The 24,618-nt window shown below is 35.9% G+C and overlaps 1 protein-coding gene across 3 annotated transcripts in view; it reads left to right on the top strand.

The window, feature by feature from the left end:
* SESN1 (sestrin 1) overlaps positions 1-24,618 on the top strand; it is a 112,540-nt gene that overhangs the window by 78,280 nt on the left and 9,642 nt on the right. Inside the window, exons 1-5 of one of the 3 annotated variants that reach the window (XM_056818648.1) lie at positions 8,112-8,623; positions 17,645-17,710; positions 18,888-19,088; positions 19,789-19,971; positions 23,059-23,301. In XM_056818648.1, the coding sequence (XP_056674626.1) occupies positions 8,519-8,623; positions 17,645-17,710; positions 18,888-19,088; positions 19,789-19,971; positions 23,059-23,301 (798 nt within the window). In that variant the 5' untranslated portion in view covers positions 8,112-8,518. Of the gene's footprint in view, positions 1-8,111; positions 8,624-8,724; positions 8,955-17,644; positions 17,711-18,887; positions 19,089-19,788; positions 19,972-23,058; positions 23,302-24,618 lie in introns of those variants that run through there. The other 2 variants (XM_056818649.1, XM_056818647.1) reach the window with 2 other exon arrangements.

The following is a 24,618-nucleotide window of genomic DNA, read 5'->3' as shown; positions in this document are numbered from 1 at the left end:
GACCTCTCTCTTTCCAAGAAATGATAGGTTTTCAATAAACACTATTTCCCTGTGTGTTAGTACTGTTCTAGGTGCTATGAGGAGAATTAATACAAATGGAGTATGATATAAGATACATGGTCCTTTCCTTTAAGGAGAGGGAGATAGATATGTTAGAAAGAGCACTGGATTTGGAATTAAAGGAATCTGGATTGAATGACAATCCTGCCAGTCACTAGAGTCACCTGGGTGAACTTAAACTTGGACAAGTAACAACCTCTATAGGCCTTAGTTGTAAAAAGAGGAATTGGACTAGATGGTTTCTCAGCTCAGGCTCCTTGAGACTCTAAATCTGTGGTCCTTTGGTTCTAGAGACCTCTGCAAACACTTACCTGTGACATTCAGGTAATACCAATTGTTTCTTTCTTCAGCAGTGAGGCATTATTCCAAATAATTTGTGTACCTTTTGAATTTTCCAATATAGCATGATTGCTTACCTCCAAGACCTACCATATCCAGGGAATTGTAATGAGTCTCTGAGTTTGACAGATAGCGTTGTACAGGTTTTCCAAATGACATATCCTGTCCAAGGCAACTGTAAAATGCTGAATTTAGAGTCAAGATCTAAGTCCAAATACCAGCTCTGTTAGTCACTACCTTGACCTTCAGAAGGTTGTTAAACTTCTTTGTGTTTTAGTATTTTTTATTAGTAAAATGATAAGATTGATTTAAATGCCTTTTTCCACCTCTAAATCTTTCATTAGCAGACAGGATAACAGACATGACATACACCTCAGTCTATTCCCACATGATTTTGACCTTCTTTATTACATCTATGTCTTTTGAAAGTGTTTGTTTCAAGTATCTGGGAAAGCATGATTGTTTGGCAAAGTAATGTATATTTATATCAGTGTTCTTAAGTTTTTATGAAACAGTGTTATGGCTGGGTGGTAGTGAACAACAGTGTGGTCTGTAATTATGGACTGGTTCTAGTACAGCTTATTGATTGAGCTCCCCAAGATATTTTGAGGTATGCACTTATTTTATGAAGACTTATCATCTGTCAGTCCACACAACACAGTGAGCTTTTGGTGAATAATTTTTTATAGTTTGTAGTGATGCCCTATCCACCGTTTCCTTGCATAATTTACATTGATCTCTAAGGCTACATTTGTTAATTATAACTTTTCTATTATATCCAGTATCAGTGATATGGTTGTAAATTAGCATCATAAAACTTTCCATCCATAAACTTTTCCATTTCTAAATACATCTACATAACATAGGCACTTGTTCAATATCTTTTTATCTAAATATTTTTGACTGAGTTCATTTGGATATGGCTGCTGGAGGACCTTTTGATTCCATTCTTGTCTCTATAGGCTCCTGAGGTAAAGAGCATTTGATTATATTTGGCAAATCCAATGATGATATATATATATATATATATCATTAGCTTTTAGTATTTTATAGTGAAGTGATATCTGATCATTACAAAATTATTTTGTGGTTTTTTAACTGCTTATCATGAGCCCTATGAATGTTCATTAATAAACCTCTTTTAGTGAGGAATTATTAACCTTTCTGTAGCTACCTTTGCATGATAAGGCCTCACATATCATTGATTCTGAATGAGTTTTTGCTATGCTACTTTCCAGATCTTTTATAGTTGACTTTACTGTATTAAAAGTATACATTTAAGACTGATAATATATTGGTGTGAATTGCTTTAATTGTATTCTTTAAAAATTTTTTTTTGGATACAAGTGCTTTATTGTTTGCTGCCAAAGCTTTTTTTGGTTATATTTATGTTCAGCTAATCTTGCATAGAAGAAACTAAGGTGTTAAATAGGTATTATCTTTATTCAAATCTTTTCATCCATCCTCATACCTACTATTGCTCTGCTTTCCCCTACCCTCTCAACTGAGAATCTTGCTTCATATTTTATTTTTAAAAATGTGAAGCCATTAGCCATAAATTCTCCTTTCTCCATCTTCTATCTCTCTAGTGCCTTCTGCCACTATCTCCTACTTCACCCCTGTCTCACATGATGAAATAGTCTTACTCCTTATAAGGGTCAATCATTCCCCCAAGACTTGCCAAGTGATCCCATTCCATCTTGTCTCCAACAGATTGCCTCCTCTGTCATCCCCATTTTATTGCTTATTTTCAGTTTCTGCCTATCTACTGGTACATTCCCCACTGCCTATAAATATACTATCCACATATCCCCTGTCCTCAGAAAACCCTCACTTGATCCTTCTGTCCCCACCAAATGTCATCCTATATCTTTTCTGCTTTCTTCATTGAAAAGGCCATCTACAAGAGGTGCTTTTACTTTCCTCTCATCCTCGTCTTAAACCCCTCATAATCTGGTTTTCAGCCTTATTATCCCAACAAAACTGTTCTCCAAAGTTATTAATGACCTCTTAGTTGCCAATTCCAGAAGCCTTTTCTCAAGTTCATTTTCCTTGACCTCTTTGTAGCCTTTGACACTGTTGATAAACCTCTTCTCCTTGATACTCTTTTCTCTCAAGTTTTTCAGGACGCTACTTGCTCCTGATTTTTCTCCTACCTATCTGGATGTTCCTTCTCAGTCTCTTGCCAAATCTTTATCCAGATTATACCCACAAGGTTTGTCATGAGCCTTCTTCTCTTTTCTCCTTATGCTACTTTGCTTGGTATTCTCTTCAGCTCCTTTGGATTTAATTGCCATTTCTGTTAATGATTCTCAAATCTACCTATCCTACTCCAGTATCTGTGCTGACCTTCAATTTTACGTTTCCAATTGCTTTTCAGACATCTTAAATTGAAAATATCCAAAACAGAATCCATTATCCTTACTCCTTCCTAACTTTACTTGTTACTCTAGAAGGCAACAACATTCTCTCAGTCTCTCAAAGTCTTAACTGCAAAGTCTTCTGTCTCTGTTATATCACATCGCATCACATCACATCACATCATATCCTATCATTGGTGTGCCTTAAGAATTTTGAACTTTCCAATCAAAAAGACATTTTAATATCATTGGTGAAAAATTCCACTAAAGGATCAATTTAATGTTTTTATCTATGCGAAACCACAGCCTGATGTCATCCATGCATTTATCACTTAATAAGATGTTTTGGTTTGACTATTATAATTTAAAATTTGATTTAGATATAAATAATAATAATAGATATGATAATGGATTTGTCTAGTTAAAACAAAACTATACTGGACTTAAACTGTCTTCTTGAAAAATGAAAGGCTTTGTAGGAATTGTTCTTGACATTAAATGAAATCAATACTGTCATTGTTCATAAAAGTATCATGTCATTCTTTTCCTCTGCTCACCTCTCATTATCCCTTTAACTTTATACACTTTTTATGGTATTTTCTTTTTTAGAATGTATCTTGAGGATAGAAACTCTCTTTGCTTTTTTACTTGAATCCCTGTGTTTATTCTTGTTTTACAACAGGTACTTCCACAGTGTTTGCTACACTGGTTCATTATTATGTTGATCAATATTATACTTAGACTCAGACCAGGAGAAAGAGTCTACCCTGGCTTTCCTGGGACTTATTGGTACCTGTGCTCTGTAAAGCCTTATTTATATGAAATATATGGGGGAAAAAAGGAAAGAAGCATTTATTAAGTACCTACTATATTCCAAGCACTATGCTAAGCAATATTTAATTTAATCCTTACAAAATCTTACATGGTAGCTGTTGTTATTATCCCCATTGAAACTGAGAATATGAAATATTAAGTAATTTGCCCAGAGTCACACAGCCAGTAAGTGTCTGAAGTAGGATTTGAGCTTAAATCTTCCTGATTCCACCACCAAGTAACTTTGACTAGACACATCAATTACTGTCTTTGAAATTTTGGAAATAGTAAATTTGGAAAATTACTGCTTTTTTTCTCCATCATTTCCAAGGAAGGGCACTAGAAATATTGGGTATAATCAGCAAAAGATTTCAGCTCAACGTGAGGAACTGTTGAGAGATACCTTGTTTCAGAGCAAGTGGCCCAGCCTGACACGTGTGTTGTGTGACTTAAACACTTGGTGACCTCAAAGTACTTAAAACTCTTGTTGTTTTAAAAACTATTTTGACATTACATCTCAATCAGTTTTTTTTTTAAATTTAATTATATTCATGCATTACTGTAGGGGCAACTAGAAGATACAGTGGATAGAGCACTGGGCCTAGAGCCAGGAAGACTTACCTTCCTGAGTTCAGATCTGCCCTTCAACCAGCTATGTGACCTGGGGTAAATTACTTAGCCCTGTTTGCCTCAGTTCCTCATCTGTAAAATAACCCAAAGGAGGAAATGGCAAAATGACTCTAGTATCTTTGCCCTATAAACCTGAAATGAGGTCACCAAGAGTTGGTCACAGTTGAAAAAAAAAGACTAAAAACATCAACTAATACTAATGTAATAATCTGTTACATTTTAAAACACACAAAAGAGACATTTATTAATGGTACAATACCTTGTTTGCTCTCACTAAAATTTTAATTTAAAAAATCTTTACCAATATTTAGTAGTATACTCCATATTTAAGTAGTTAACTGCATTTTGAAGTTCTGTTTTTGCTTCTTGGAATTTTTAATCTATCCTGCATTGGCTGCTTAAAAATTCTGAATGCATTACCTAAATTCTTAATTCACAAAGCAAGCTGATAATTCTTTGAATTTGTTTCTAAAATATAGCAAATTTATTGATATATAACTGTAGCTATAATAAACTTGTATTTTAAAATTCTCCCATCTAAAGGAGGAGACAGATTGAGCCATATCTCATGTGTGTTCATCCTATTTTGTTGGATGGTATCTTCTATTACATGTTATATTAAAGGCTTCATAATTTATGTATAGACAAACATATTTCAATTTTGTACTTTTCATGCTTGTTTATATTTAAACTTATAAAAGTATTGCTAAAAAGCATAGTATAATTTTAAATATGAAAATATTGTCACAAGTATATATCAACAATTAAAACAAATTCCATTTGAGTTCATTTTTTTAAATTATACTTTTTTATATTTTGTATACTTAATACAAGGTGATTGTTATTTTAATTGCAAGAAACAGTCATCATATTCAAGGCTTTAAAAAGAAAGGCACACTGAAATCTCAAGATAGTGTCAACATTACAGTTTCTGGTTTATTTTGTACTGCCAACACAACAGATATTTTTAAATCATTTAAACTAGTGTGAAACACAGTAAAAATTATCTTTAAAGTTAAATATTTTCTGAAAACAAATATCATTATCTTGGCTTCTGTGAAAGGCTTTTTTTTTCCTTGTGAAATGTGTGAAAAATAGAACTCTGATGTACAATAAAATCTTTATTCATTCCTTTATTCTTTGACATACACTGTTGAAAAAGGAATTTTTCAGTTTTTCTTGAAATGTTTATTATTAGGGAATATATGCCCCCCAATATATTCCAACTTAAATATTTTCTAACTTTTAGATATTAGCCAAAGAATGTGGTTGAAAACACTTTAAATTAATGAAGTTATCTATATTCGTGACCCTTGGAGAGATCACGGGCAACATAGGGGTATGGGAAAAGATCACAGTGTAAACCATTGTCCTGATATCTGATGAAGTGTTTCAAATAACTAGAGGATTGGGGGGAGGGAGGTGAGAGAAGAATGGAACTCACTTTAACTGTATCAGCGGTCTAGTACCACTGTTCAGAATCATACTGTTAGTAGTTATGTGGACAGAACATAGACAGTAAATATTTGTTAGTTTGGTTTAAGGGATTAAGTTGGTTATGTTTATTAAAAGGTTTATTAACAAAGAAAAATCTTGAAGAAAATCAAACTCTTTATCTGATATTTTAACATATATACAATATAGAATACAATTATCTTTGCTATATATGTTTGTATTAGTTTTTTCTGAACATGGAAATGTGGTTAAGAACAAAGATGTGGTATAACTAGAGGTAATAAAGATGGCAAATAAAAATCAGTTCCTTCTATTCCCAGTATGTGAATTCATTTAAGAGTCTTCTAGGGCTGCTAGCTAGATGGCTCAGTGGATTGAGAGCCAGCCACAGATACTTTCTAGTTGTATGATCCTGAGCAAGTCACTTAACCCCAAGTACTTGGTACTTACCAACTCTTCTTCCTTGGAACTAATACACAGTATTAATTCTAAGACACAATATAAGGGTTTTTAAAGAGAAAGAGAGAATCCTCTAAATAAATCTGAAAAGTAATTGCAGCACAAATCTCTTTTGTCACTTACGGCCATGTGAAAAGATGATAAAACATAACAAGAACCTCCATCACATCTTCTGCATGGCTCCTTTCTTTTTTCTTAGGGTTAGGTGAATTGATGGATATATTTTATAACATCCTAATAAAAAAGATTAGGATTTGTCTTGCTAATAAGAAGCAATTCACTGTAGAATAAGAGATTTTACATCCTTTAGGCTAGATTCTATGAGCAGCCATATCTGTCATTAGAAATTGCTATTTATATAGTTTTCCCATCCCTCCAGAGAATGGTATTCTTTTGTTCCTTCTCATTTGTACTCTATTTACACATACTTTTTGGTGAGAAACTTTTTTTTCCCCTGTCTTCTCCCCCCCTTCCGCTGCCAATTCTGCCAAAGTTTATAAATTTTCATTTGTGGATGTTTCATTGACTGTCAATCTCAAAACAAACTAATAACTTTAATTTTTCTTGAAGAGGTCAACTTGTGTGTGGAGTTTGTTGTTTACATGGTGTCATCCTTTCTTTATTCAATTAATAATTACTGAATATATGAACCTACAAAATAACAGAATTTTAAAGTAGAAGCCATTTCTTTTTACCTTACATATATGAATTTATTTAGAGAAAGATAGACAAAATGAAATATATTGTGAATGTAATTAAAATTGCTACTTAATTGATATCTAATGTGCCCTTATTTTGACAACCAAAAGAAAAGAGTAGTTCTTACTTATTCCTTTAAAACATAGTTTGCAAATTTTTAAAGGGCTCAAAGTTATTTAGTCTGTCTCTGAATAAGAGACTGTATGACTTCCATTCACTAGGCCTAAAATATATAGCGAACTACACAAGTATCTTTGCTAAGGAAAACCCAAATTGGATCATGAACAAGTTAGACTCAACAACAAAACATATTCACATTTTTTATCCTTTTACTATTTTGGTCCCAGATTTGGTGGGCTACCTTACATTCTATCTACTCTTTTACACTCTTTTCTTCTCCACTTTTTCTTCTTTACATCCACTTTTCACCTGGCTGTGCAATGTATTGAAAACACAGTGACTTCACAAACAGCCACCAAAAAAAACTACCTTAAAAGTTTATCTCCATTTTTTTTATCAATGTAGTTCTCTCTAACTTAGTAAATGGTTTTTAATTACTTAGACCAAGCAAAAAAAATCATTCCCCTTTGTCCAAAGAGGTGATGATTTTGCCTGAACTTAACTAATCTGTTTTTTGGTGGGTTTTTTTGCCATTGTTGGACTTGACAGGACCTCTACCAGTGGCATCTGAGATTGACAGCCATTTGGACATCATTACTGCTGTAGCTTATACCTATGGAATGGAGCCATATTATTTGGGTTCTAGAGTAAACGATTTCAGTGACTTGCTCTAAGTAAAACTTTATGCCCCATTCCTAAATTCATCTTAGAAGAAGTACTTCCTTATTAATCAGAGATCTTATGGGTTAAATTAATAATTCATGAAGCTTTCTGTCCATTTAGAAGTTCTGCAAATGCCTATCTGTTAGGAAAGATATTAATAGTTGCTCCATAGTTTTCCAAAAACAAATTTTAAGTGGAATTTAGACTATCTTGTCCCTCACTTTTTCTTGCATTCACTGGCCCACATGTCAGCCCTGCTGAAGTGGTGAAGAAGGGAAATTTCTGGTTTACAAAAAGAAATTGAAAATGATTCATCCTTGGTATTTGCGGGTCAGGCCAGATGTAAACCGAAGCTGTGGGTTTTGCCTCACTTCAGAGAGTGCAAGAATTGGCTGGGATGAAGCGAGGTGTCTGGGGGAGGGCTAGTTCAGTCGCTCGAACTGCAGCATCAGACTATTTTGAACGCTAATCTTCAGTTAGACCGAACTCGTTCCCTGGATGGGAAAATCTGCTCCCCCTCGCCTGTTCCTGCCCCTCCCTCCTGAGTTGTTTTTGCCCTGGTGGTGTCTGACACTCCTCGACCAACCGGCCCCTCTTTGCACCAGGGGGCGGGACGCCCTAGCAGCCGCCCCTGCATTGGAGAATAGTGCTGTCAGCGCCCAGAGACAGAGGCGGGGGCTGCTGGTCTTGTTTGTTCCCAGCCACTGACTGCGGCTCCGCCCCCACGGCTGGCGCTGGTGAATCCTCTGCGCTTACTTGGGCGGCCGCTGCCCAGTGATCTTTCGGCTCGGTGGCAGTGCGGGAGCCTGGAGCCGTAGCTGCAGGAGCGGCGGCCGCGCTGTCCGCTCTCCTCGCTGCTACCACTGGCAGACTGGGCTCACCAGAGCCTCTTTCCTACAGATCGTAGCCAAACAGAGAAAATGCGCCTGGCGACGGCCGCGAACGCGGCGTATACGGCCACCCTGGCGGTCACGGAGCTGCTGGGCTGCAAGCAATGCAGCGGCGGTGGCGGCGGAGCCGGCGAGGTACCTGGCGGAGCGGACCGGACGGGGGCCTGGCGGGCTGAAGGGCGGGCGGTGGGGACGCCGGGGGCTAGGGATGGAGTTCTGTGAAAGGAAGGTGTTTGTGCGGAGCCCAGTTCTCTGCTCGGGAGTCACGTCCGGCCCCTTAGCCCTGACTGTTAAAACTCACACCGCAGTTCACCGCAGCAAACCCAGGAGCCCAGGAAGCGCCCGGAGAAGGAAAGGGTTGACCGGCCGGTGAGACCTTGGGTGGCCGGCCCCGGCGCTGCCTGCGCCCCTTCTCCGGGCCAACTACACAACTCACTTCTTTCTCCGACCTGGTCCACTGGCCCAGGTAAAAACCAAACAGGTTACCCAAGATGTGGTCGTATTTCTGTGCCCGCCCTCCTCTAGCAAAAATTGCTGAGGCTGGAAAGTCATGTTGCTGTAGGATGGCTAAATCAAAGCGAGCTTTCCAAGTAACTCCCAGAAGTCAGAAAACAAAATGCGTGGTCTTGGTAAAACGCTATTTGGGTGGTGGTTTTTTTCGCCTTATTCTTTAGTAGCGTTTTCTCCTCGGCTCCCTTTTTCTGTCTCTTCCTGGAAGGTTTTTCCTATGAATGACTTGCTTTGCTTTGAATAATGTGCTCTCAGTTTGGCAGTCACTTGTTTATCCAAACTCTCTCTCTGACGGGCCTGAGGTCCTGTTTAGTGTAGGCTGGTAAATTCTGAAATTTTGTGTTGACCTTAACTGGTTGCATATGAAACTAGGGTAGGTGTCTATTTGGAAGTAACCACACAACAGGAGCTAAATCAGCATTGACCGACATGAAGGTAGAGAAGAGATTCATGTGGGGAAAATGCAGTTATAAATTTGAGTTGAAATCTCAATGCTTTTTTTTCTCTCAACAATTCTTGTCCTATCTAACCCAAGAAAACTCTTTTGAGTCAATCTTTTCGATACAATTTTATCAGATATAAAGGATATAATTTGGAGGTAAATACTTACATTTATAAGATTAAGGCTCCATTGAAGTATTGTAGAGTACTAAATACTCTAAATGTTAGAAAGTTTTATTTTCTGTAAGGATTGTAGGAGAGTACTGAATCCTTTCATACAATGCTAAACCGGTATGTGACCAAACATGCCCTTTGTTGGATAATAGAACAGTGTTAAAAAGCATTTTTTTTTCAGATACTCAAGTTTTAGGAAAATTTCCCAAAAAGCAGAAACAGCAATTGGAAAAGTATTGCACTAATGTTTATAACTTTAAGGATGTCATAATAGTTTATCATTTGAAGAGCAGTAAGTGAGTCTGAGTATTGGCAAATTAGACCTTGGTTTTCATTTTTAGTGGCATTTGTGTACAGAAAACTATATAGGAATAATCTGACTGAAAGTTTATTCATTTAGCCTTATAAACTAGAAGCTAAAGGGATAAATTTTAGATTGTAAGTCAAATAGCATGCCCATGGAATTGTGTTTTTTAAAAAAATGGGGACTCTTTTCCAGGTGTACCTCATTGTAAGCATAGTCCAATATTATGGGAACCTGGATTTATATAAAAAATTATAGGTTTATAACTTTAGAAATGGGAGATGCCTATAGACAGTTTGTGCAACCCCTTTATTTTACAGCTTAAGAAGTCTAGGAAAATTAAGTAACTTTCCCAAGGTCAGAGAGCTTATAAGTATCAGTCAGGATTCAAACCCAGGTCCTCTGACATAAATTAGGGGGTGATGATTTTTGGTTTGCCTAAAACCAACCTGATTAAACATAAGTTCTTTTAAGCTTCCTTAATGTATTTGTAATATGAATTGATTTTGATAAGAGCATTTTAAAAGGTCTTGCTATGTTCCAGGCACAATGCTTAGCATTTACATTGTCTTTCACCTATTTATGACACACATGGTGATTCCTGCCCATGAATTTTCCCTTTCTCCACACTTTAAAGCTAATTCCTATTCTTGTATATGATCTTGGAGCTAAAAGGCACTAAGGTGAAATGACTAGTCCAGGATCACACAGTAGCAAAGCCAATTCTAGAACCCATATCTCTATACTCCCCAATCTAAAATTTTTTAATTATACTGTGCTACAGTGTTTTGAAATCAGTGAGGCTTTCCTAAAATGTAGTCTTAATAAAAAGAGAATGAAGTAGTCAAATGTACTTTCAATATTTCTAAATAATTTACTATTATTGTTAGTGAATCCATTCTAAGGGAAACTTAATTTTATTATGGAAGAAACTTTTAAATCAGTATTAATGCTTTTGATTGTATTTTTAAATTCTTATCAAATGATAATGCTAAGAAACCTGCATACATTGTAATTTTAACTTCACTGGGACCAAAACATTTAATTTTTGTAAAAGAATTTTCTTTTGTAAAAAAATCAAGTTTTTAAAGTTTTTTTTTCAAACTTTCTACTACTTCTGATAGTAGTAATGTAATGATGTAAATAATGTTAACAAATTAATTGTGCCCCCTGGCATTTATTTTTAATTTTTTATTTAAAAATATCTATTCAACTTCATAGAGCAATCTTTAACAAACTCAAAACATCTGATTAGAATAGAGCTTTGAGTAATCAGACACTGATTTACAGTGTTATAGGGCAGTTTGTAGACTACCAGTTTGTGGAGGGGGCTGTGTCTGCAAAGGGAGAGGGAATATATACATAATGATGAAGCATAGTTGCATGAAGAATTGATTCAATAATGTTGAAAATTAGTGTCAGTGTTATAATGTACTTGACTGTGTTGTTGCAATTTTTTAAGATGATTACCTGTGATTATCAATTTACTGTATAGAGGACTATTGATCCTCCTTCCCAGTCCCCCCTTTGTCCACACTTGCACACAAAAAGCATTTGTAATTTGCTTTCTCATTATCAGTTATAACTGTTTGAAAGCTCTGCTGTCCCTTAAGGTATATAATATATTTTAGATTTGTTTGCTTCACATTCCAAGGATCCAAGATGTCATCAGTACTTTTGCTTTCCATGACAGCTCATCCTTTTCAGAATCTTGCTGTTCAGTAGTTGTGAATTGCTGTGGCTAAAATAATTTGTCATTTATGAGACCAGCCCTCTGGTGATGGGACATCTTTGTGAACTTAACTTAGGGAAGCTCTCAGCCTCCTGACCTGCATCCTGGCATCAGGCCTGCACATGAAACCTTTCTGGCCTAGGGTAAGACCAGCCACACAGCTTGTGCTCTACTGGCAGAGCCTTTGAGGACCCAGGGTTTCCTCCACACAGCTGTGAGGCATTGGCATAGGACCTTAGGGGCAGTGCTTGATCAGTTCCTGATGGAAACCACCTTTATCATATTTTTTTTGGTAAAATTTAGTATCTGTTATCTGGCCATTTTGTAGATCTATATTTTCCACATATAAGCAAAATATATAATTGGTTTAGGGGAGTATCTCTAAGAAGTGATCCAAGCTTATGCCTGCCCCTTTTTGTGTTACTCTCATAGCAGACAAAAAAAAAATTTCCCAAGTACTTCTGAGAAATTAGTTTTATCAGATATTAAAGGAAGAAGGTATTCAGGGCAATGAAAAAATAGCCAAAGCTCAATTGTAGGCACTTGTACTTACTCTGTTATAACTGTTTCTGATGAAATCTTTCTATCATGCATTTTTAATGGTATATTGAACATAATTTAATCTTTTTTATTACTTCAAGTAATTGTTGTAAAGAAATTACTGGTGATATTGAGTGACGCATAGAAACCATGGGGGTATATAGAACTCACTGCCATTATACTAACTCCATTCTTAGGCTACTGAGTCTTTTTAGTTATTGTGTCTGCTTTTTGTATTTTTTCTATTTCCTTTCACCCTAACCCTTCTGTTAATTTGCTTATTGCCCAGAGCACCTTCCCTTTCTGCTTTGCTTTAGTTTCCCTAAACTGCAAAAGGGGGAATAATAATAATCAAACTAACCATCTCTCAAATTGTGGTACTTAAAATGCCACATAAATATGTATCCTTATTTTTAGCTTTTTCTGGTCCTTTGAAGATACCATGTACTCAAAGTTGTTAGAATTGTGTTGGGGCCTTGTGACACCCAGGATAGGTGTTCAAAGGTTTTCCTTTTTCCTTACTCCCTGATTTTGAGCTGCACTCTAAATAATGAAGTTGTGACATTTTTCAATAATTCAATTTAACACATTCTAGGGGTCTTTGCCAATAGTGGGCTTTTTGTTTTGTTTTGGGCAACAGCTCCCAATTATACAATATAGCTCTAATAATTCATTTCAGAAGCTCAGCAAAACACCAACTTCTGTTGATGGCTGGCAAGCTAAGTAAGAAATAGAAGTACTTCGATATGTCCAAATATACTTGTGTTTTACTTTTGGCTGCATTTAATTTAATTTAAGTCTGATTTAATGTAAAAATGACCCTTAATCTAATGGCAATTACTTTGCACATCAATTTTTTAAATTTTATCTCACAGTACATGGCTTATTCAAGGAGTTGAATTTTTGTAAACCCTCTACCCCCACCCCTCCCAACATTGGTTTTCTCTGGTATCAAAATAATTAAAATCTTTTGGTATTCCTTCAGGGTCAAATAAATACTGTGGTTTCTCTACTATTGGAGTGGTACAACCAATACTTAACACCTAGCTAATATTAAGGCAAAGTAATTTAGTGGGGAAAAGCATTGAATTAGGAACTAGGAGAGGAAAGGATTCTAGACCAAATATGTCCAAATAACTAGATCTGTTTCCTTGGGTAATTAAGTTTATCTCTCTGAGCCTTGGATTCTTCATCAATGAAATAAGTGGTAAAGCTATCGCTATTGTTTTTTCAAAAAATTGGAGGCCAATAGCAAATTTTTGCCAATCTGTAAAATCTTTACCACCAAATTTTTGTTATTCGGTCATTTCAGTTGTAGCTAACTCTTGGTAGTCTCATTTAGGGTTTTCTTGGTAAAAATATTGGAGTAGTTTGCCATTTCCTTCTCCAGTTCATTTTACAGATGAGGAAACTAAGGCAAACAGGGTTTAGTGGCTTGCCCAGGGTCACCAGTTAGCAAAGTGTCTGTGGCCAGATTTGAACACAGACAGATGAGTCTTCCTGACTCCAGGCCTGGCACATTTATCTACTGTGCCACCTCACTGCCCCTGAATTTACAATATTCTAAAAACCAAAGCAAAACTATACAATAAAATCTTGTGATTTCATACACAGTTCTTTTTTATGTTCTTTGCATATGATAACATTTATCTTTGATATTAAGAATAACATTTATGTGTCTACATATATTTACATTTTACAAAATAAAAATGTGTTTATGTACATATATATACATACACATATACTGATTTGACAGAGGAAGAATGAATTACAGCCTCCTTGGGGGCAATTTGAAAAGGCTTTAAATTCTCAGTTCTTTGGATAGAAGGCCATAGCAACCGAAGAGTCCGGAAGGAGTGTATGTCGTATCTCTATACATACTATAGCTTTAAGTTTATATACTAGCAATCTCAAGCCAGCAAGTGATTGGAGATGCTGATTTTTAGTGACCTAATTTAGTTATAAAAGTCTTTATTGTATTTGTTTATCTTGTCGTAGGATTCCATTGGTGTTATTGTTGTTTTATTAATTAATTTTATTAATTGTGTTAAATGATATAGAAAGCTAAGTTGGGAAGACATTAGAGTGGATATTGGTTGGTTTTCTTCTCATAATTTGAATCAAGTATTAATGCTCCAGTGAACAATAAAAAGGAATCAGAATTTTATATTCTGCCTGGAAAGAAAAGAGATTAAGTTTTGCCAAGAAGTATAATATCAGTTCCTTGTTTGTCCTATGTTTTAAAAGAGTTCACCTAGAGTGCTTTGTGTCATTTTGGAATATCTGAAACAATTTCTTTACATTTTAGTTAGTAAAAGAAAATCTATAATTTTATTTTAAATTTTAAATATTATTAAATATTAAATAAATTTTAAATATTATTTTTGTTCAGTACCTAAGTTTGATTTTACTTTTACTATATGTAACAAGACATTCATGTAGCTTGCCCAAGGTTTGGAAACCTAACAGGTATGATTCTAGATAAACATTGGACATACTTTCATTACTCCCAAAAAAGAACAGAAGATGTGGGGTTGAGGGGTGGGGCAGAATCCCATTCTTTACCTAGCCCTATTTTCTTCTTTCTTGCTTTTCCCTCTTTACATGCTTTAGATTCAATGGGAAGCTAACCTTGATGTGGTTTGATAGTGGGAGAAGGAGATGAAACATGGAAGCTGGAGAAGTTGATTATGGGCTTAACCTGAGTGGAATTGTGTAGTTGATGGAACTATTTTTAAGAAGTCCCTGTTTTTCTTAGCTTTTCTCTGATCTCCTTTCCTCCAACTTTTCCAATTGCTGTCCTCTTGCTTTCTAGGAAATTTAGATGTTTCACACTAAAGAAATAGTAGCTGTAGATAGACCAATGAGACTTGGAGTCAGGAATATCTGACTTTCAATCCTGCCTTAGACACTAGTCTGGGAAGACCACTTCTCCTTGCCTCAGTTTCCTCATTTTTAAAATGGGGATAATAATAGAACCCATTTTACAGGGTTGTGGTGAGAATCAAGTGAGTTAATATGTACTTTTCTAACCTAAAGTGCTATATTTAAATGTCAGTTGTTGTTGTTAATACAGTAAAGTAATATATTACTACTGAGCCACCTCCTGGCAATATCTCAAAGGAGTGCCAAATGGTGAAATTCTAAGTACTGTGGAAACCAGATCATGGGAGAATGTTACTACAGCCTCAGAAAATGGGAGTGAGGCTTGGCAACTGTAATGACAGTTGGCAACCAACATTTGACAGGCAAAATAAAAATAGATGACTTGAGAATCTCATAGAATTCTTGGTGGACATACCATATTCATGGAATAAGCTAGATTACTGATTCTCAGCCTTTTTTGGAATGGCAACACTCTTATCTTTTGTTATCCTGCCTTCTCTCTCATCCTGCCTTCCTAAAAGTGATCTCTGGCATAGTTTCCTTTAACAATTAAGGTAAATTAGTTCTAATTTCTCAGGGGGAGAATCCTCTAGATTCTTAGCTGAGAGAACCAGAAGAAGAAATTCATTCTTAGACATACCAATTTCCCTAGGAAAATATGGGCCTACCAGTTTATGAAAGAAAAAACTATTTAGCCAACAAGCATTTAATAAATTGGAGAAAAATGAGGCATATCTGGGTAGAAAATGACAGAATAAATTGTTAAGCCCTTTAAAAGAATTCTAAATCATGCACAGCATGATTAGAGGATAGTTTGAGAGCCAGAAAGAAAAGCACCTTGGAGGTTATCAAGCCTAAACTTCCCATTATACAGATAAAAAACTGAGGCCCAAGTAGATTAAATGAGTTACCTATCATTGAAATGGGGATTTGAACCCAAGTCCTTTGACATATATTTGCTCTTTTCTGTGGCACCCACCATGCTGATTCCCTAGTGCTACAATAAAGATCAGATAAAGAGAGTAGTGTTGAAAGTACCCTCTGTTTTACAGATTGCTACTCCCCATCTTGGGTTGCATCATTTGTAGAAATTACTGCATTCTTGACAATGATATTTTGAATTTGGGGAGTATGTTTTCTTCTGAAAGATTATCATGGGAAATGAAACTGAAGATTTGCAGTTGTGACTAGGTTTTGACAGATGATATTTAAGGACACCCACCACCAAGGTTGACATGAGAACATACTAGTTTCTGTATTTGGATAGGCCATTGATGGCAGAGAATTCAATTCTACCTTTCTTAATTTAGATTTGAGGTTATGTTTTCATTTATTTTATAGTCATTTAGCACACATGACTTCCACACTTAAACACAGTGACTTGCCCTAAAAAGGGGCTTCTTAATTTTTTCCTCTGTGCCCTGTTTTAAGAATTCTTAGTAGTAAGCAGTTTTCACTAAGTTGGACCAAATTTTTTGAATGGTAGCCAAGTTTTTTCTCTTTCTTTTTTAAAAGGAAAACATCTGGTTTGAATCACAAAGAACATTTGAAAGCACAGGGGAGAGGGTGGAGATGATATTTTATGTAATTATATAAGCAAGGGTTAATGTTTAGCCATTCAGGCTCTCAAAATTGTTAATTTTGTTTTTTTTTTTTGAAAGAAATAAGGCTGGTTTGGTTGGACAGAGACCCTAAAATAAACAAATACAGTATTGGGATAGGTCTTGAAAACATGTTACATGGAAAAGGGGGGGACTCCCATTCATGTCTTAACAGCTTTTGTCAACCCAGGTAGACTGAAGTCATTTAGGGTGCAGGCTGGCATGAGATTTCTCTCTCATCTTACATGTTAAGACACAAACACATTAATTTTTCAACTATTAATAGGTAACAGAAGTGTTACTTCCTGGACAGTGTAAAGAATAAGGGACATCGATGTAAACTGAAAAACCCTGCAAGTAAAAGTCCTCTAAACTTGTTTTCTTGGATCCTGTAGAAAACATCTGTTGCTCTTTTTTTTCTTTTTGAGTTAAATAACCGAGTTTTTTTTTCTCTCTCAAGATTTCTACATTAGTTATAAAGTATTGTTGCAGGTGTCATCTGCCATAATTCCCTTGAAAATCCTCTGGGTTTTTTTTTTTTAATAAATCTAAATTTAAGGTTACAGCCTTTTTATTTTCAGAAAAAGATGTCTAAGGATTCACATGTTGGTTTTTGATTGTGCAAACACATGGGTCTTATTTTGTATCACTGACGATCCACACGGTTGACTGCTGTGTGCAGAACGTTTTGTTCTAGACTCTTTGCCAACTAAGTACCTTATGCAAAACTATGGTTTTAGTAAAACAGGTTTCCTTTTTTTTTTTTAAGTCAGAATGGCACTCTGAGCTGCGGTTAGCTTTGAGATGCAAACAGAAAAATGAAGAGTGTGGATCTAGGCATGAATACCAGCTCACTGCCCAAACAAGTCTGTCTCTGTCTGACTGGTTGGCTGTTTTTTCCATTCCCAGAGCTCCAGTTCATGTTGTTTACTGCTTAAGATTTGAGATGGTGTAATTTTCTTTTCTAGGAACTTGGAATTAGAATTCCTCGACCACTAGGACACGGACCAAGCAGATTCATCCCAGAGAAGGAGGTATGTTATTTGTAAAGGTACATTGTGAACTGTATATTTTTAAGGAAAAGATTTTCAGGACCTACTTTTGGGGATCAAAGCAAGCATTGGTCAGCAAATTGTTTCATGCAAAACTCTTCACAGTTCCATCATCATATTTTGGCAGCATATCTACAGAACTATAAGGCTGTGGATTTGTACTATTTTGTGACACACTTAAGCATTCACATAGAGAAAGCCAAGACTTGTTTTTCAGTAACGATACTCCACCCCTTCATATTCAAACAATGGCCAACTTTTCCCATGCTTTTTAGTTACTTAGGAGTGGTGAGTGTACAATAATAATCTGTGCTGTCCTTGTACCAGACACTACCTTAAAACAGCTGTACTTAATTTTCTCTAAAAACATGTTTGTCTTTTATATCGTTATCACTATTACTTGACACCTTCCTCTCCCAGTGTCTTATTCCACCTTTCTTATGTGAAAAGTTTAACTGTCAGACTTTATGAAGTCATACTTGGTCATTTGTGCTTAACTTTCCACAAGAGTTACTTATGAGACTCAAATGAAATAATATTCATAAAATAATTTGCAAACCTTAAGGTTCTCTACAAATGTCAGTTACCATGATGATGGTTTATCTAATTACTTAGGTAGAGTAGAAAGAACACAGGACTAGGAGCCAAGGAGCTGAGGTTCCCACATGGATCTGCCACTTGTTGACTATGTAACCTTGGGGAAGTCACTATCTCTTTGGGCTTCAGTTTCTAAATTTGTAAAATGAAGAAATTAATTGCTAAGATCATAATCAGCGGTTAATATTCATTCAAATCACTTTCATTGGATAGCACAGGGAATTATATTATGGAAGGCTTCAGTGATGTATGTCTAAGGTCTCATATCCAACATGTTTCCAAAATCTAATTCTCTATACAAATTGCCATCAAATCTGTAACCCATCTTATCTGGATGATCTTTAATTTTTTCCCTTTAGTATTAACAGATAAATTTGTGGTTAAAGTGAGTTTAGGAGGTTTATGAAGCTACAGTGATATACTTAATTGCTTCTTAGTACTGGAGTTCAAATAAAAAGTTTTAGTTTTTAAAATATATATTAATAATTTGTAAGACTATGATGTTTTATTATGATTTTTATGATTTATGCTTATTAACATTATGATGTTATGATTTACACAGATTCTTCAAGTGGGTAATGAAGATGCCCAGATGCACACTTTGTTTACAGATTCTTTTGCTGCTTTGGGTCGTTTGGATAACATTACCTTAGTGATGGTTTTTCATCCACAGTATCTAGAAAGTTTCTTAAAAACCCAACACTATTTACTACAGATGGACGGGCCTCTCCCTCTTCATTACCGACACTACATTGGAATAATGGTGTGTAAAAATTCAGTGAAAATCACTTTATGCCATTTTCTATATAGAGAATGTTAATACCTTTTAAAATGACATAATTTTATATTTGAACTTTCAACTAGATTTCAATTAAAGATAATGTCTACATTTTCATCTCTTAAAACCCCTAAACATTAGGTGATTGTATGTAGTCATTTATTTTACTGAAAAAAATGTGTTTTCCATGATATTGAGAGAATAAAACCTAATACAGCCTTCCTCATTACTTAAAAGTTCAAAATTGTCTTGTGCCATCAGAAATACTTGTTATGCTGAAATTGCCATTGTAATGGACCTTGGCACTCTGTATATTTGTCAACTTTTAAGTGACTCAGGTACTGTTAATCTTTTTCAACTGGGCATGTGCATTTATATTTATTATGACCTCATAAATATTTTTAACTTAGTACTTGACATCTCTTTTGACTGTAAGAAAGGAAAATGAGTTTCAAAAACTCAATATAAGTGAGTTTTCCAAATGTTATTGGCCTTAAAATTTTTTGTGAATGTTGGAGTTATTTTCTATCAGTTATAATAATGTTATATTGAGAGGTTTTTTAAAAAATTCTTAATCATAAGAGTAACTTAACTTGCTGTTTTGGTATAGTCTGAGAGTACATGTTGGTAGTGTTTTAGTTTTAATTTTTCTGGTAATTCAGTGTGCTTTTTTCTTTCACTTAAGGCTGCAGCAAGACACCAGTGCTCCTACCTAGTGAACCTTCATGTAAATGATTTTCTGCATGTTGGAGGAGACCCCAAATGGCTTAATGGTTTAGAGAACGCACCACCAAAACTACAAAATTTAGGAGAACTAAATAAAGTGTTAGCCCACAGGCCTTGGCTTATTACCAAAGAACATATTGAGGTAAGTCATTGAGCATCTACCATCTCAATTTTTGCACAAGATGCTTATTCCCCTCTATGATTATTAATGAATAAGCATTAAGTGAGCATGAATTACAATATTCTCTATAGATTAAGAATATATGAAGAGAGCTATGATAAAGAATAGATTATAGTGTATTGTTGATTGGGGTTGGGGAAGGAGGGAGGAGGTTTTGACCTACTAGATATTTTAATATATTTGACTTTTGAGTTGAAAGAATTAAAGCAACAAAAAAGATAAGTTTGAAAAAAATTTTAACTCTTAACCTTTCATTTTATTTTTTTTAAAGATATAAGTAGATTTTTAAAAAATGAACATCAAATTAGAAAAGCAGTATCAAAATATGATGGGTGAAATCCCACAGCCCCAACCACTTATAGATGAATATATTTTGCAGGATAAAATTTCAGAGTGGGAAGGTACATTAAATGGAGATGGCAAGATGAGGTGGTGGGGTAGATAGAAGACAGAGGGTAATGTATCTTTGCTAAGTCCATAGGTGAACAGTTAGGAGGAACGGGGTTGCAAGAGAATAAGAGAGGTGGCAAGTGGAAGAAAAATTGAAATTGGGAGGATGAAATGAGAAGTCTATCTGAGAGTGACCAAACCCAACAATACTCTCTTGGAGTTCCAACTAGTAGGCAGGCCCACAGTTATGTCAATCAGACTCAAACCTGAGCCAGGAGCTTGCAGAGTTCAGACCAGGAAGGCCATGGTCAAAATGTTAACCTTTCATTTTATAATTAATATTGTGTATTGGTTTCAAAGCAGAAGAGCACTAAGGGCTGAGTAATGGAAGTTAACTGACTTGCCAAATGTCACACAGCTAGCAAGTGTCTGAGGCTAGATTTGAAACCAGGACCTCCTTTCTCTGAGCCTGGCTCTCAATCCACTGAACTACCTAGGATGGAGGGAAATTCTGAGGAGGAGTTATCAGTGGCTGCCTAACCCAAACGGGAAAGCCCCAGTAGGGATTGTTATAAGATTTTAGATCAAGGCCAGTTTTTTCTCCTGTGTCTAAGTCTACAGTCCCTTCGTCAGGGAACCATGGACTGAAGATTTGAATAAGATCCAAGAACTTAGCCAGCTGTGGCTTTCTTGCTTTTCTTACTTTTGCTCCCCTTTTCTGAGGAGTATGCTTAATTATTCCAGCAAGTAGCTTTCTTTCTTTTGATTTGCTATGTCCCATAGCAGCCTTTTCAACTTATAAGTTCTGGTTTCCTCACCCTTTCCTTACCTACACCCACTCGTAGGGGGTCTGCAGTACCCTTTGGATGAGATCCTAACTGTCCAAATTTGGAGAGAGCTTTATCTACTTATTATGGGGGAGGGGGCTTACCTATCCAAGAGTCCCTGGTCCCGGGTGCCAGTTGCTGCTGGGTGGGCTAGCCTCCCACAGGGGATGGGGTCTTGGAGGTGGGACAGTGTCAGTGGAATGATGAATGGGACACAGCTTTCATATTCAACCTGCAGCATAGGTTTCACAGGAAAAACTGTTCTGCCTTGACTGAGGCTTGGCTTTATTTTATACCCTCATGGTCACACATCTACTTGGCGCACAGTTTCATTTTCAGCATACATGTTTCCATAGATCCTAACAACAGACGCAAAGCCTGAAGAGATAGTCAACAAAACATTGTTGCTAAGTGTGAGGTCAAAGGGTAGAATCAACATAACCCAGATTTAGGTTGGGGAATTCTGAGCACAGATTTACCAGAAGTTTTATGCCTAGAAAAGATGGTCCTAAGTGGGTACATAAGAATCCTTAGGTTTAATTTTGTAAGTGGGATCTCCTGGTGATGTTCTGGGGGGAGAGAGTGGGACATCTGTATTAATCCTGCAAGCATGTTGCTCTCATCTATTTTTCCTGGGGCTAAGAGCAATTCCAATAAAGGGATATTAGTGAGGGAAGTCACACAGAGTGGGGCTGAGTGGGTGTCTCCATCCTTCCTAGGAGCCACTTTGTGACCTCCTGGTTTCCATGAGTAACCATGTCAAAACATTGTGGCTTGGATGGCCCCTGGCAATGTCCCTCAAAAAACCCCAATTTTTTTTAAAGATAAGATTGAAATTTATTCCACAATATAATTTACAGTGGCAAAATTAAACAGAAATGTAAAAGTAGATAAAGGAGACCAAAATAATATATAATCGAATGTGATTATCTTTAATTTAAAATAAGTTTGATTTAGAGCTTTGAGATTATGTTTGTACATATATATACATATAGATATCTATAGCTATATCTCCATGCATATGCACACAAATATGTATGTATATGTAATATAGATATCATAGATCTTTATATCTCTGTGACCAACCTCTTGCCATTACTATTTTGGAAATGCCTCCAAAGAAGTAGCTGATTTTGATGTTATTGACTTTCTAAACAACATATAGGCACATCTCACCCAATAATTTCCACAGTAAAAGTTTCCAATAATCATTTTGAAAGGGCTTGATTATATAATATGAGCACAAACAATTCCTACTAAAGCATTCTGAAATATTGCAGTCCTTTAAGATATTTTGGCTTTGCTTAAGTTGCAAACTTTTCCAGTATCCAGCAGCATTCCTTAAATTCAAAATAACATAACACCTACCAAGTTATGTTAGGCTATATTTCTAAAGACAGTATCAGCATGAACTGAAAGGTGAAATATGAAAAACTTAATTTTTATGTGTATGTTGGTCTCCTGGACAATACCTTCTGTGACGTGGGGAGAGCAGGGAAGGTCTGAGACACTTGTGGACGGAATTTATTTTGTAAATATGAAGAAAAGTAAGAAGAAGAAAGGAGACATGTGGTTTCATTTATATACAATCTTCTTTTTCTTTGCATATGGAAATACTTGTTTGGTTTTGTAAAATTTTTAATTAGAAAAAAAGAGGAAAAAAAGCCAAGATCAGCAGATTTTGAAGTCTCAGCTTTTTATCATTCCACAAGTGTCCTTTTAACTCTAAATTTTATTATGTAGGTTCTGGCCTTGCTTGTGATGTGTTGAGTGTTGCTGTGAACTAAATATTGTCATCAGTGTAACCACCCATTCCATTTTCATTCTTTAGCAACTTTTGAAGGCTGAAGCACATAGTTGGTCCCTTGCTGAATTGGTACATGCAGTAGTTCTACTCACACACTATCATTCTCTTGCCTCTTTCACGTTTGGCTGTGGAATCAGTCCAGAAATTCATTGCGATGGTGGCCATACCTTTAGACCTCCTTCTGTTAGTAACTACTGCATCTGTGATATTACGAATGGCAATCATAGTATGGAGGAGATGCATGTTAACCCTGCGGGAAGTGTTTCAGTAAGTATCAGTTATGTGTTACAGAGTAATAAAAAGCAGTCTCACAGTAAGAGTCATTTTGTTCCTTTAATTTGTGTCTCTTGTTCATTATATTTTCATTCTGGACTATAAAAGACCATTTTAGAAATTTTATTTGGCATCTCAGATTTGGGAAATCCTCAGAATTATTACAAAAAAACTAGGTATTGGTACTCTTTATTCATTTAATTGAAATGACTAAATAGGCAGTTGAATAAGTATTGAAGGCATCTAATATATATATAGAACACTGTACTAGGTATTAAGGACAAATATAATCGCTGTCCTTCGGGAGCTGTCACTCTAGAAGCACAGGTGTCAAGTACCTTCTACAGTGTGTGTCAGAGCTCGTGGCTCTGCTGCTTTGTAGCCTTAGCCAAGTCCCTTCACCTCTCTGGGTCTCAGCTTCCTTATCTATAAAACAGGAGAGTTAGACTAGATAATTTGTAAAGTCTTCCCAGCCCTAAATCTGTGATCTTATGGGTGAGAAACCTCATTTTTTTAAAATCACCTAAATTAGTGCCACCTGCTGAAGAATTTCCAGATTTTTCATATACATTTTCTAAGTTATTATTGTATACATATTTTCCCCTAAAATAAATAGGGATAATGAATATTGCTTTCTTACAGTGGAGAAAACATTAGCCTAGAGGTTGAGTAACCTTTCCAAGACTAGTTAGAGCAGTTCGTGAGATTAATGAGACCCCAGGTCATGGCTATGGGTTCTGGCCTCTTACTGAACTTTGTTTTCTTCTACTTTTAACCCCGGTCAGCTATTTGCTAATGTGCTCTGGTTATAAGGGACACCGATGAGTAGGTGTTGGTGAACTAATTTGAGTATAGGTTTTTTTCCTTGTCAATGCCATTTAGTGATCTTGTATATGACCAAGAAGAAAAAAAAAAGGAAAAAATTGCTATGCCTTCAATCACCTTTGTATAAAATGGGATAATAATGAGCAGTGGTTAATGAACCATACAAGCTTCCCCCAGTGTATAATATTCATGGGTTGGCCACTCTTGGAGTGCATACTAGGCCACCATTTGATAAATGATGTTTTCAGAGCACTAAATAAGCAGTTTGGAAGCAAATTATGTCAAATAGCCCCTTACAAGTAAAAATGATGACAAATGGGAATTTTTTCCTAACAATACTATGCACCTAAAAGTCTAACAAACAATGCCATTTTTGTTTCATTATTCCAATCGTCATGTTTTTGGAGGCAAATGAGAAGTTTAGGCATAACTGTACAACTGAAAGAGGCTCAGTTTCTATTCCCCATATTTTAATGTCATTTAAAA

This window comes from Monodelphis domestica, chromosome 2, assembly GCF_027887165.1.
Source record: "Monodelphis domestica isolate mMonDom1 chromosome 2, mMonDom1.pri, whole genome shotgun sequence".
Lineage (NCBI taxonomy): Eukaryota > Metazoa > Chordata > Mammalia > Didelphimorphia > Didelphidae > Monodelphis > Monodelphis domestica.
Note: the sequence above shows the minus strand (reverse complement) of the source record. Positions and strands in the feature narration are given on the sequence as shown.